General features: G+C 37.8%; 1 protein-coding gene across 1 annotated transcript in view; it reads right to left on the bottom strand.

Annotated features, from left to right (window-relative positions):
- The window catches only part of LOC110798408 (probable LRR receptor-like serine/threonine-protein kinase At1g63430), a 29694-nt gene extending 14539 nt beyond the window's left edge, over window positions 1–15155 (bottom strand). The window contains exon 1 of the mRNA XM_056841808.1: window positions 15052–15155. Within this exon, the coding sequence (XP_056697786.1) occupies window positions 15052–15155 (104 nt within the window). The remainder of the gene's footprint in view (window positions 1–15051) is intronic.
- Between the last annotated feature and the right edge of the window lie 386 nt (window positions 15156–15541).

The raw sequence follows: 15541 nt of genomic DNA, 5'->3' as shown, positions 1-15541 counted from the left end.
TGGAAATCAAGCATATTGGAGAATGGCTTTGATGTCCTAATTTAATGTTTTAAAGTTTTAGAGTTTAAATCTTTGTAAAACATTATTGGTTAATCATTCACAATAAATGAATAGAATTCATTTTTTTCATTTTTTTCATTTAATTTGTTGTTTATTAAATGATGAGTCCCTTCAATTTGACGATATATTCAAGATAGACTGTCAGGGCCAGTCCTGTGACTAAGAAATGTCTATCAAGTGAACTTGAATGTCAAAAGTTGAAAAAGGTCCCTGGTCGGACTTTTCTATAAAATTGGACGCATAGAAAACATTAGACGACTAGAATGCAAGATGACTAGTAGTTCTGTTTCTTGAACTATGTGGACATGGCAATGTCATAATCATTTGCATAGATACTTACTTTGGGAAGACTAGTATCGGACAGACCATTGAAACTTTACTGTAAGAGATGAAAATTTGTCATAAGTAAATTTCATTAAAATTATTAGACACTAAATCCTCAATACCTGAGTGATTTGAGATTACTTGTTTGAGAACTGGTTGCTTTGACGTTGACCAACCGTCGCACCGTAAAAGGAGACTATAAAGGCAACGCTCAGGTAATCACCTATCAAACGAAGTCTAATCTCAAGATCGCAAGATTGGGATTGTCCTCCCATAAATCGGGATGAGATGCTAAAAGTTGTACAAGGCCACTCGGAGAGCTAGAAACTGTGAAATGCATGGCCGTGCTTGGATGAATCATAGGCTATGATTATCTGTTTATTTGATCAGTTGAACTCTGAAACCGAGAAACACCTCTGGACATAGTAAGGATGACAACTCTTACCTTATGTTCAAGAGCAAGCATCGAGCGACAAAGGAATTAGGAAATGCACACTTGTCCCTAAGGACAAGTGGGAGACTGAAGGAAATAATGCCCTTGGTCCAAGTATGCATTCAATGTTAAGTTTAATAAATGCGGTTCAGTATTAATTAACAAGTTAATAATTCAGTGAGATCAAGTGAGCTGAATGCCTAGCTAGAGGCCGGTTCAGTTCAAGTGGAATTAATGATATTAATCCACAGCTTACTCTTGACTGAACCCGTAGGGTCACACAAATAGTACGTAAACGGATCAAGTATTTAATGGCATTAAATACTCCATCTATGGATATTCGGAATCGACGGATCTTTGTTTCAGTGGGAGCTGAGATCGTCACAAGCAAGTGAATACTCCGGAAACGATGATATTGCCGGAAACGGAAATATGGATCGTATCGGAAATGTAAATATTATCCAAGTCGTAGATGTTTCCGGAAACGGAAACATGGTACGTATCGGAAAATATTATCGGAAATGAATTCCGGAACCGGGAATTTAATCGGAAGCGTATCGTACGAATTAGCATCGGACGAGGCCTGCCGGACGAAGGCCCAGCACGAAGCCGGTCCATCGCCCAGCAAGCCAAACGCGCGCTACACCCCCTGCCAAGGCAGCGCCCAGGCCCACCGCAAGGCAGGCCCAGCGCGCGCCAAGGCCACGACTGTGTGGGCCTCGTGGCGTGGGCTACTGCTCGCACGCACGCGCATGGGCGGCCCTCGTGGCTGCCGTGCGTGTGTGTGTTTGTGTTCATGCAAGATTCCTAAAGCTATTAGGATTTGGTATATGATTAAATTCCTATTCCTAAAAGGATAAATTAATTAATTAGAGTTCTTATAGGATTCTAAGTTTAATTAATTCGTATCCTACTAGGATTCTAATTCCCTTTCCATACCTCTATAATTAAGAGCCTAGGGTCATAATTTATAGACATGGGATTGAAGTATTCAAATGGTAAGTTTTTGAAAGAAAAATCAGACATACACTTGCAAACACAATAGCCGAAATTCCTAGTAACCTTAAGGGCGATTCTAGTTGGTCTAACTTAAGGCGGATCCGGACGTACTGTGGACTATCTACGGAGGGACGACATTTGGAGTCCTAAAGACTTGTTCTTGTTCGGTTCGGGCGCAGCTAGGGAGGGCACGCTACAAAGTGTATGCTCCTAAATTATGCTAAATGATTATGTGTAAATAATATGTTTCCTGGCATTAAGGTTTTTCCGCATGATTTATGTTTTGTCATATGTATCATAACCTAACAGTGGTATCACGAGCCTCTTATTATTTTCATAATCTAAATTGCATGAACATGGTTAAATTATACAAATTTTCAAGGAATTAAAAGGGGTGATTAATTTTCGTAATTGTTAATTAATTGCAAATTGCGTTCATTTAATTATATGTACGCAGTTTTTCGGCAGAATGTTCGTTACTCAACTAAATCGAGTGATTTTTGTGTCAATTTCGCATGTAAAAGGCATTCTAAAATTTTGACAAAAACATTATTTTTCGCCGAAACCCAGAATTCCCAAATTCGAAGCCTAACTATGACTTTTCGGAGGTTATAGTTTTTCGAACGCAAAAGTTTGTAAATTTAAGATGTTAAATTAAATATTTGCGATTCTTGTTGATAAATCTTGAATTTTTGATTGACCTACTATATATGTTTAACAAATTATGCAATCTAATTTGTAATTATGATTAATTGGTTGAAAATTCGAATGATTTAGAATTGATTTGATTTTCATAATTAATTAATAATTTAATTAGATACCTATGATTAAAAACCACCATAAAATTTTTTAATTTGTGTTAAATTTTAAATTTTTATGACCTAGACTTGAATCAATGTTAATCGGAAATTAATTAATTAATAAATTTTCGATTTTTCGCCCTAAAATTATGAAATTAATATGATTTATTAATTTGTCATTAATTTTGAAAATAAAAGTTTTACTTTTATGCGATTCGCTCATAAAACTTGCACGCACAAGGCAATGGACTCTACGTGTTACCCTTAAGGGGTGTTGTATGGTGCGGGCATGCGACGACGATCAAGGGAGCTCGTCGCCCATGCGGTACGAATGCAGCGAGCAAGGCAATGGTGCGCGAGCACAAGGCAGTGGCCCTGCCTTGTGTCGCGTGCTATGTGCGATGGGCGAATGGGCGAGGCGAAGAGCAAGGCAGCGAGCAGTCGCGTGTGGGCAGCAAGCGTTCTGCGCCACAACGCGCACTGCCTCGCGCAGCGAGCGCTGGCTCGCGTGCTACGAGCGCTACGCCTGCACAAGCGCTGGCGCGCGCAGCGAGCAGTGGCTAGCGTGCTTCGATGATGCCTTGCGATGGTGTGCAGCAGCAGATGCGACGCAGCACAGAGGCTGCGAGCACGTGGCCAAGCGATGGTTGCGTGCGTGTGGCCTATGGATGTGCGTTGCGTGGTGATGTGCGTACATTGTATTACGTTTAAATCGTTTTAAAAATTTTAATTTGAAATTTTCAGTTCATGTAATTTTAATTAATTTTAAAATTAATAATTTAAATTGTTTTCTTGAATTTTAATTTTGAATATTATAATTATGATAAATTTTATTTATTCTAATTATTTTACTAAAATTAAAATCTTGAATTAATTTAAATTCGACTGAAAACAAATTAAATATGAGGATTCAATGATAAATTTATATGAGCTTAAAATTTTAATTAAATTTGTATGTTTCCGGTTAGACTAGAAATACATTTTTATGTTTAAAATTAGTAAAGCATATGAATTTAATGGTTTAAGTGGGAGCCCTTTTTTAGTCATAAACTCTTGATTAGGTCTACAAATCCTTTATGGTTAAAACAACTTGATTAGAATTAATAAGGACTGAATCATTTATAGATTATTGGTGCCCTTGATTAATTGCTGCAAATATTTATGTGATGCATACAATGTGTTTTAACTAACCAATTATGTGGGCCATTCATGATAATGAATGGGTGAATGGTATATATTGTATATGTACTGTTTTGCAGGTTATGAAGTGCCTAGTATGGCCCAAATAGGATAGAAAATATGGTCTGCGTACCATTAATTTGAATGTAATTGGTCTAAAGCACCAAATTTGTTTTTCAATTCAAATATGATCTGCGTACCATCAAATAGTTGTAATTAGTTTTAATTATATCTTATCCTATTTGAAGAAAATGGCGCCTCCCACGGTGAATTTCAAGACGAAGTTTCCATTTTCGAGACGGACTTTGAAGTTGAAGCTTCAAGATGAAGTCGGGCCATACTAGATCACATTTATCTTATGCATGTTTTAAGTTATTTATTGCTTTAAATATGTCTTAATTATGCATGAGATTGTGGCTTGATTATGTTGCATGATTAAGGATTTTACTTCACTTAAAATCTAACCAACATAGTAAGAGCCTTAAGTTCCAAACTTAAAAATTGAGTTAAAATGTGCCATGCCAAAATATACACTTGCTTGGATATCCTTTACATCAATCTAGTAATAGTTTTCGCTCGGCGAGGTGTTGCTTATTGGTCCTAAAGGGGCAAGGTACACAAATAATTGTGAGTACATGTTAGCTAGTTTTGGTGAAACTCAACGATATAAGTAAGGAGTCCTTTTATGTCGTGGCAAAATCGATAGGTTTACCTAATATGTTCTTAGACGTACCTATCAACCAAGAGTAGTTTCTAGACTATTAGCAAAAGGCGTTTGCTTACCTAAAATATTTTAGAATTAAGTCTAAATACATAATGTGCTTAATTCTTCAATGGATTTTAGGATCTTGGGATCATTTTATTCACACCTGTCGGAACACATAACTTGAATAAAATGCTTAATGAACATTGAATTATGCATGTATGCTAGAATTTAAGTTTATTAAGAGAAACTTTGAATGGTTATTTATTTGTTTATTCTTTTCAATTGTAGTTTTAATTATGGCAAACAACAATTCATTCAACATTCGGTCAATTCTCGAAAAGGAGAAGTTAAACAGGAAAAACTTCCTTGACTGGCAAAGGAACTTGCAAATAGTTCTTATGCAGGAAGAAAAAGAGTATGTCCTGGAAGAGGCGACGGGGTCACTCAGGCAGCCCTCAATCGTTGGATTGATGCCAACAAGGATGTGAAATGTCTAACGCTTGCCACAATGAGTGCAGATCTGCAGAAAACGTTCATCAACTTAGATGCTTTCACGATCATCAGTGAGTTAAAGAACATGTTCCAAGATCTGGCTCGAGTCGAAAGATTCGAGACTCATAGGCAAATTGTTGAGACCAAGCTTAAGAAAGGCGAGCCTGTAAGTCCACATGTTCTCAAAATGATTGGACTCATTGAGAATATGAGTCGGCTGTATCAGCAATTTTCTCAGGAAATGGCTATAGACACCGTCCCCCATTCTCTTCATAGCGGGTATGATCAGTTCAAACTGAACTACAGTATGAATAGTCTGGACAAAACGCTCACTAAGCTTCACGGTATGCTGAAAACCGCTGAAAAGACGCTCAAAAGTGATAAGCAAGATGTGCTTATGGTGCGTGGCGGCAAGTTCAAGAAATCTGGAAAGAAAAGGAATGCTAAGAAAGGTGGCAACAAGGCCAGCCAGACTAAGCAACCAGCTGGCGCCAAATCTGAAAAGAGGAAGGTCAGTCAACCCACTTCTGAATCTGAATGCTTCTACTGCATGAATAAGGGGCATTAGAAGAGAGATTGCTTGAAGCTAAAGGAAGATCAGAAAAACAGAACAGTCGTTCCATCTTCAGGTATTTTCGTTATAGACTGTATACTTGCTAATTCAACTTCTTGGGTATTAGATACAGGTTGTGGCTCACACTTATGTTCCAATCCACAGGGACTAAGAAGAAGTAAAAAGTTAAGCAATGGTGAAGTCGACCTACGAGTGGGAAATGGAGCACGAATTGCTGCATTAGCTGTAGGAACTTTTTATTTGTCGTTGCCCTGTGGCTAGTTTTTGAACTGGAAGAGTGTTTCCATGTTCCAAGTCTTACTAAAAACATCATTTCAGTTTCTTGCTTAGATGCTAAGGGATTTTCCTTTTTAATAAAAGACAATAGTTGTTCGTTTTATTTTAAAGACATGTTTTATGGATCTAGATCACTACAAACAAGTTTATAACATAAATACCAAAAAGGCCAAAAAGGATGATTCAGATCTCACATATCTGTGGCATTGTCGATTAGGCCATATTAACTTGAAACGCTTAGAAAGTCTTCAAAAGGAAGGAATTCTAGAACCATTTGACTTAGAGGATTATGGTAAATGCGAATCATGTTTACTTGGCAAAATGACAAAGAAACCTTTCTCTAAAGTTGGAGAAAGAGCAAATGAACTATTGGGTTTAATCCATACAGATGTATGTGGACCAATGAGTACAAATGCTAGAGGTGATTTCAGCTACTTTATCACTTTCACTGATGACTTCAGTAGATATGGTTATGTCTACCTAATGAAGCATAAGTTTAAATCCTTTGACAAATTCAAGGAATTTCAGAGTGAAGTAGAGAATCAATTAGGCACGAAGATTAAGGCACTGCGGTCTGATAGAGGCGGTGAATATCTGAGCTATGAATTTGATGACCATCTGAAAGAATGTGGAATTCTATCAGAATTGACCCCTCCTGGAACACCACAATGGAACGGTGTGTCGGAACGGAGGAACAGAACCTTGCTAGACATGGTTAGGTCAATGATGGGTCAGGCCGAACTTCCAATAGAATTTTGGGGACATGCACTAAATACAGCTGCACTCACTATAAATAGAGCTCCGTCTAAAGCTGTCGAAAAGACTCCATATGAGTTATGGTTTGGAAAGCCTCCAAAAGTGTCTTTTCTTAAGATTTGGGGATGTGAAGTATACGTCAAACGATTAATTTCAGACAAACTTCATCCAAAATCTGACAAATGTATCCTTGTGGGCTATCCAAAGGAAACAAAGGGGTGTTACTTCTACAATACATCTGAGAACAAGGTGTTTGTTGCTCGAGATGGTGTCTTTTTGGAGAAAGATCACATTTCCAAAATGACAAGTGGGAGAAAAGTAGACGTCGAAGAAATTCGAGTCGAACAACAAACTCTAGAGAATGCTCAAGATGACATTCAAGATGAAACTCAGAGATCTTTAGAAGGATCTGGAGAGGATCATGGTCAATCTAGATATGTTACCCCGCGTAGATCGCAAAGATATAGATCTCAACCGGAAAGGTACTTAGGTATTTTGACGAACGAGAGCTATGACGTTCTATTACTTGAAAGTGATGAACCTGCGACTTACAAACAAGCTATGACGAGCCCTAGCTCCAAGCAATGGCAAGAAGCCATGCAATCTGAATTAGACTCCATGTCTGAAAACCAAGTATGGGATTTGGTCGATTTGCCAGATGGCTACCAAGCCATTGGAAGCAAATGGGTTTTCAAACTGAAAAAGGACAAGGATGGGAAACTTGAAGTTCTCAAAGCTAGATTGGTTGCAAAAGGTTACATGCAAGTCCATGGTGTGGATTACGATGAAACCTTTTCACCAGTTGCAATGCTAAATTCTATTCGGATAATGTTAGCAATCGCTGCATATTACGATTACGAAATATGGCAGATGGATGTCAGAACCGCTTTCTTAAACGGCGTTTTAACAGAAACTGTGTTTATGACACAGCCTGAAGGTTTTGAGGATCCAAAGAATGCTAAAAAGGTATGCAAGCTAAAGAAATCAATCTACGGATTGAAGCAGGCATTAAGGAGCTGGAATATACGTTTTGATGAAGCAGTCAAGGACTTTGGTTTCATCAAGAACGCAGACGAATCTTGTGTATACAAGAAGGTCAGTGGGAGAAAAATTGCTTTCCTAGTGTTATATGTCGACGACATATTACTTATCGGAAATGACATTCCTATGTTGAACTCTGTCAAGATTTGACTTGAGAAATGTTTTTCGATGAAGGATCTAGGAGAAGCACAGTACATATTGGGCATCAAGATTTACATAGATAGATCTAAAAAGATGATTGGAATTAGTCAAAGCACTTATATCAATAAGGTGCTTGAAAGGTTCAAGATGGCAGACTCCAAGCGAGGCTACCTACCCATGTCTCATGGAATGACTCTAAGCAACACTCAGTGCCCAAAAACACTTGATGAGCGTAAACGAATGAGTGGGATTCCATATGCATCATTGATTGGTTCAATAATGTATGCTATGATATGTACACGCCCGGATGTTGCGTACGCACTCAGTGCTACGAGCAGATACCAGTCAGACCCAGGAGAGGCACATTGGACTGCTCCCAAGAACATTCTGAAGCACCTGAAAAGGCACAAAGATGACTTCCTAGTCTATGGTGGAGATGATGAATTAATTGTTAAAGGCTATACGGACGCAAGTTTCCAAACCGACAAAGATGATTTCAGATCACAGTCTGGGTTTGTCTTCTGCCTCAACGGAGGTGCAGTAAGCTGGAAAAGTGCTAAGCAAAGCACCATTGTGGATTCTACAACTGAAGCGGAGTACATTGCTTCACATGAAGCAGGAAAGGAAGCTATATGGCTAAGGAAGTTCATAGGTGAACTTGGTGTAGTCCCCTTCATTAAAGAACCAATAGCCCTGTATTGTGATAATTACGGAGCTATCGCACAGGCAAAGGAGCCTAGACACCACCAAAGAGTCAAGCATGTACTTTGTAGATTTCACCTTCTACGAGAGTTCGTTGAAAGAAAAGAAGTCGAGATAAGAAAGATTGGAACTGATGACAACATATCAGATCCATTGACTAAACCTCTGCCGCAGGCGAAGCACAACTCGCACACTAAAGCTATGGGAATCAAGCATATTGGAGAATGGCTTTGATGTCCTAATTTAATGTTTTAAAGTTTTAGAGTTTAAATCTTTGTAAAACATTATTGGTTAATCATTCAAAATAAATGAATAGAATTCATTTTTCCATTTAATTTGTGGTTTATTAAATGATGAGTCCCTTCAATTTGACGATATATTCAAGATAGACTGTCAGGACCAGTCCTGTGACTAAGAAATGTCCATCAAGTGAACTTGAATGTCAAAAGTTGAAAAAGGTCCCTGGTCGGACTTTTCTATAAAATTGGACGCATAGAAAACGTTAGACGACTAGAATGCAAGATGACTAGTAGTTCTGTTTCTTGAACTATGTGGACATGGCAATGTCATAATCATCTGCATAGATACTTACTTTGGGAAGACTAGTATCGGACAGACCTATGAAACTTTACTGTAAGAGATGAAAATCTGTCATAAGTAAATTTCATTAAAATTATTAGACACTAAATCCTCAATACCTGAGTGATTTGAGATTACTTTTTTGAGAACTGGTTGCTTTGACGTTGACCAACCGTCGCACCGTAAAAGGAGACTATAAAGGCAACGCTCAGGTAATCACCTATCAAACGAAGTCTAATCTCAAGATCGCAAGATTGGGATTGTCCTCCCATAAATCGGGATGAGATGCTAAAAGTTGTACAAGGCCACTCAGAGAGCTAGAAACTGTGAAATGCATGGCCGTGCTCGGATGAATCATAGGCTATGATTATCTGTTTATTTGATCAGTTGAACTCTGAAACCGAGAAACACCTCTGGACATAATAAGGATGACAACTCTTACCTTATGTTCAAGAGCAAGCATCGAGCGACAAAGGAATTAGGAAATGCACACTTGTCCCTAAGGACAAGTGGGAGACTGAAGGAAATAATGCCCTTGGTCCAAGTATGAATTCAATGTTAAGTCTAATAAATGCGGTTCAGTATTAATTAACAAGTTAATAATTAAGTGAGATCAAGTGAGCTGAATGCCTAGCTAGAGGCCGCTTTAGTTCAAGTGGAATTAATGATATTAATCCACAACTTACTCTTGACTGAACCCGTAGGGTCACACAAATAGTACGTAAACGGATCAAGTATTTAATGGCATTAAATACAACATCTATGGATATTCGGAATCGACGGATCTTGGTTTCAGTGGGAGCTGAGATCGTCACAAGCAAGTGAATACTCCAGAAACGATGATATTGCCGGAAACGGAAATATGGATCGTATCGGAAATATAAATATTATCCAAGTCGTAGATGTTGCCGGAAACGGAAACATGGTACGTATCGGAAAATATTATCGGAAATGAATTCTGGAACCGGGAATTTAATCGGAAGCGTATCGTACGAATTAGCATCGGACAAGGCCTGCCGGACGAAGGCCCAGCACGAAGCCGGGCCATCGCCCAGCAAGACAAACGCGCGCCACACGCCCAGCCAAGGCAGCGCCCAGGCCCACCGCAAGGCAGGCCCAGCGCGCGCCAAGGCCACGGCTGTGTGGGCCTCGTGGCGTGGGCTGCTGCTCGCACGCACGCGCATGGGCGGCCCTCGTGGCTGCCGTGCGTGTGTGTGTTTGTGTTCATGCACGATTCCTAAAGCTATTAGGATTTGGTATATGATTAAATTCCTATTCCTAAAAGGATAAATTAATTAATTAGAGTTCTTATAGGATTCTAAGTTTAATTAATTCGTATCCTACTAGGATTCCAATTCCCTTTCCATACCTCTATAAATAAGAGCCTAGGGTAATAATTTATAGACATGGGATTGAAGTATTCAAAAGGTAAGTTTTTGAAAGAAAAATAAGCCAAACACTTGCAAACACAATAGCCGAAATTCCTAGTAACCTTAAGGGCGATTCTAGTTGGTCTAACTTGAGGCGGATCCGGACGTACTGTGGACTATCTACGGAGGGACGACATTTGGAGTCCTAAAGACTTGTTCTTGTTCGGTTCGGGCGTAGCTAGGGAGGGCACGCTACAAAGTGTATGCTCCTAAATTATGCTAAATGATTATGTGTAAATAATATGTTTCCTGGCATTAAAGTTTTTCCGCGTGATTTATGTTTTGTCGTATGTATCATAACCTAACAGAACTAAATGAGGCTTTAATGAGGCATAATTTAACATTGATCTGGACTTACAAATAAGGATCAAGCTAAAACTTTTATGATATGAAAAGCGAGTTAATGTATCCATCATAAGACTAGAAAACACCTATGAAGTCCTTGCACTCCTGCAGTGGAAAATCCCCTTTCTTTCATAATTGTTTAGTGAAAGAAAGAATCCCTTTCAAAGAGGTTTATCCTGTTTTCAGGCATTTGGATCAGAGGATATTTCCTAACCAAGAGCTCATTCTTCCCGCAACACCAAAAAAGACAAGCAGTATCAGCGGGCAGCGGATAGTATGCTCAATCACCTCGTCAAGATTTGTTTCACATGTCTCCTTTATCACTAAGCTTAACTTCCAGAATTTTTTTTTGAGTAAGGATATAGATGGTTCTTTAGGCTAGGGGAACTATTATCATAACTACTTTCTATTAGACAAACAAAAGATTGTAGATTTGAAAGATTTTGCTCATGTTGGTAATCTGACAGTTTAACTTTCACCTAATGTCCTGATGTAACAGACCAACAACGATATACTAGACAATGCGATACTTCTACGCATAGTACTTGTGTGTTCAAGATTTTCAAACATTAGTGGACAGCTATTGTAAAAAGTAATGCAACTCAATGATATCACACTTATTTATAATATGTTGACAGATTTGGTATTCTTTTAACTTAAACTCAGGTGCCGTCTTTCTTGTTTGCAGCAATAAGTTGGCCCTATGATTCTTTGATTACTTCCAAGCATGTCTACTAACTTATTACTCCATAATAAGTTAGTAGACATGCTTGGTTAATTTAAACTAACAAATCACATGTGCAACGAGATAACTTGTTATTCGTGTTTTAAAGTTCTTATCTACTTATCTACTTAGCATCTAAACAGCCATTAAATAACAACATCCAGCATCTCTGTTACTCTATAAACAGAATAATAAGCAGCAACATAAAACACCTAAGATCGATATACAACAAAAATGACTAAAAACAAAACACATAGAAACCAAAAGTAATTAAAATTCAACCACGAAACTAGCCAGATATTAACCCTAAATTTAAACATAATAATGTTATGCTGAATTCTTTTATAAATTTGTTAAATTGCCAGAAATTTACTATGAGTATGTAGAAAAGAAAGAACAAACACACAAATTCCGGCAAAAAAAGTTCTAAAAAAATTACAAACAAACCTTCAAGAATTTCTTGAGTGAATTGGGCGAATCTATCTGACAAACCAAAGGAGCTGTAACTCTACAACCCACAACTCAGACGAATTTCTCCAGAAAAAACACTAATTTATAGAAACTTGAGAGGGTTTTGTTTGGGCAATTGTGAAGAACCCTTAACCTGGATTTCCATCCTTAAATATTGATAGGAATGAGAGGATTGTTACATATTTTGAACAAATTTGAGGGGATTTGCTTTAGGTAACAAATTGAAGACGAAATTGAGAGCATTCTGAGAATTTGAGCGTTTATGTAGGAACGTTTCTAGTGAAGAGCAGTTGATTTTTGGGAGTGTAGGTTGAGTCTGTTGTTTAAGGGATCTGATAATCGTGGAGTAGGGCGTTGGAGCAGGGATAAGAGAATTAGGCGGGACATTTAGGGCGAAATTTTCTTCAGCGGGCTAACAAACACGTGGGTTTCACTTTTTTTTTTTATTAATTTTTTTTTGTTGTAAATAGCGGCGTTTTAGTACGTCGTTATATGTTGTGACTTTGTACACGGTCGCAATTTGCAAATTAACATTCGCGCTCCGAAATCTATTGCGACCCTTCGTTACACCGTCGCAACTAATCCGTCTAAATATGTACCCTTTTTTTGTAGTGGTAGACTGTTATGATATTGAAATATTGGTTCTAATCTTGCCGTATATGATCTGGATAAATCAGTTCTGGTCTGGATATTATCATAATAGATTTCTTCTGATCTGGACAGAAAGGTTATGATATGAAAATTTTGGTTATGATGTAGATATGATCTAGACATAACAATTCTAATATGGACATGATCTAGACAGACCAGTTCTGTTATGTACAAATGGTTCTAATAGACATCATATGGAAATATCGGCTCTAATATGGACAAATCGGTTCTGATATTGACAAGACGTAAGTTTATGAAAAATCTAATCATTATGCGGAATAAACGTAGGATGTCAGGAAACATGTAAATCACATAATCAATTAGCATAATTAAGGGAACATACATTATGATGTGTGCCTTCCCTAAGCTGAGCTGGAACCATATAAGAACGAGTGTATCGGACTCCAGACGTCGCCTCTCCATAGTTGTCCAAAATATGTTGAGACTCACCTCAAATAGTCCTAGCTTAGAAACTAACTTAAAGGTATATATATATATATATTTAAATCCAGCTTTAGGAAAATATAAACTTATAACCCTTAAGCTTATTATGTCAATGTATATAAATACGATGGCCTTAGGTCTATATTAAAGGGAGTGGAAAAATTCTAGTAGGGTTAGAATCCTAAAACTACACCTAGATCAAGGGGAAGTTGAAACAATTAAAACACCAAATAGGTCACTCAACCAGCTGGTTAGGTTGCTTGTGGCCCACGTAACTTACGCAACCATTTAACTTGGCGCCCAGGCTTGGTTGTTGGGCTGGGCCGCTTGCGCACGTGCACCGGCCATATGCACTGCTCAAGCTTGGTCTGTGCACGAGTTGTGAGCGGCTCCCGCACACGGGCTATACATAGCATGTGAACTTGCTTTGCGTAGCTCGTTCTCGAGCTGGGTGATGTGGCTCGCCCATGGCCCTGGCCTTGGAGCTAGCCATGTGTTTGCTACAGCCATGCTATGCTCATGGGCCGTGATGCACGCGACTTTAGGCCCGTGCTTCCGGCTCATGATTTTAGCTTCGTGTTTCTTATTCGTTTATCGATTAGACCAAAATTTCCGTTTCCGATTTTATTTCCAATTTCGACACTTTTGAGGTCTACTTTCTCCCACTTGTGTTTTAAAAATTCTTCTCCAAAAGGGCAATATTTCGAGAAAACAAACATTATCTGCTCAAAATTTGTGGTAAAAATCCTTGTGTCTCATTTGAATAAATCACAATGAAACATATATCTATCCTTGAGCCTTAGTTTGTTGAATAACAAACACTAAGCTCCAACTGTGTTTTGGAACTCTTATATATATATTACTAGATTAGACCTCGTCCACGTACGAATATATCTAAAATTATTACTTGACAATTTTTTTTATAAAGTGTTTGACAGATATATTTCTTCTCATAAAGAAAACACCTAATTAATAAATCTTAAAAATACTCATTTTATCATTTAATGCTTGTTTGAGTAATAGCAATGAGATTCCACAGCATCATGCTAAGAATAGCTAGGATTTCCAGAAGAAGATGCCATTCGTTTGATGAGAAATAAAAGTTTGGCTAGAGATTTTTTGTAAAAACACGAGCCCCGCTCAGTTTATAATGAGAATGTTTTTACCCTTTTTATTTTTACATGTGTTTTTAGTTCTCATTATGTATATATAAGGGAGGAGCCGTATGAGGTGAATATTTCACGTACGGTTCTGGAACAGACATTCTTTGAATCGAATAACGACCGTAACGGATGTCAGCTCAATCTGAAGGAAGTTATGCTGAAGCTTTATAGAATTATCATTAAGCCATATAACTAGAAATCGATCCCTACGATCGAAGTTAAATACTCAATAATATAGGAATTATTCACACAAGTAATGGAGAACATACGAAAGCGTTAGAATATTATTTCGCAATTGTATCCCGTAAAGTGGGTCAGATTCTACAGGATCAAACCTATAGGACTTAAAGAATTACGGAAAGGATCCAATGGCTTCGAAAGAATTGAACGAGGAGCCGAATGAGGTGAAAATCTCATGTATGGTTCTGTAGAGTGGGAGTAAGTGTGACTTATGTGTCAACTTTAACACTATCACCCCAAAAAAACCAAACTCTGCCTTACGTGAAGTTGCCAGAGTACGATTAAACTCTAGATTTGAAATCACTGCTTATATACCTGGCCTTACCCATGATGAACTAAAATAAGTGGTGCCCCAAAATTTTGATATAATCATCATGACTTTTTATTAATTTATTATTATTAATTAATAAAAAATTACAAATAAAAGCTATATACGTGATACACAATCTACTATTTCATTCAAATACTCTACTTCATCATCTTAGAATACTTCAGGAGCTAATGAAACTATTTTCACAAACTTTTGTCCCAATTCCCGGGAAATTGCACCAAAAATTCGAGTTCCTTTTTGATTTCCTTCTTGATCAATGATAACTGCAACATTGTCATCATATCGTATTATCATACCGTTGTCGCGTTTTAGTTCTTTACAAGTACGTAGAATTACAGCTCTGATCACATATTATCTTTCTAAGGGCGTATTGGGGATTGCTTCTTTGATCACAACAACAATAACGTCACCAATACGAGCATATCGACGGTTGTTAGCTCTTATGGTTCGAATACACATCGATTCTCGAGCCCCGCTGTTGTCTGCTACATTCAAATGGGTCTGAGGTTGAATCATATTATGTTTTTATCTGTTCTTTCAATGCAAATAAATGCAAAGGATGAAAAAGAAAAAGAAATATTGTTTGTCAAAAAAAAAACCTTCTATTTATTTATATCCAAAAGATCCATTTCCTTTATTTCTACATGCTTATCCTGAAATAATAAATTGAGTTCGTATAG

Source organism: Spinacia oleracea, chromosome 4, assembly GCF_020520425.1.
Source record: "Spinacia oleracea cultivar Varoflay chromosome 4, BTI_SOV_V1, whole genome shotgun sequence".
Classification (NCBI taxonomy): Eukaryota; Viridiplantae; Streptophyta; class Magnoliopsida; order Caryophyllales; family Amaranthaceae; genus Spinacia; species Spinacia oleracea.
The sequence above is the reverse complement of the archived record's forward strand: the minus strand, read 5'-3'. Positions and strand labels throughout refer to the sequence as shown.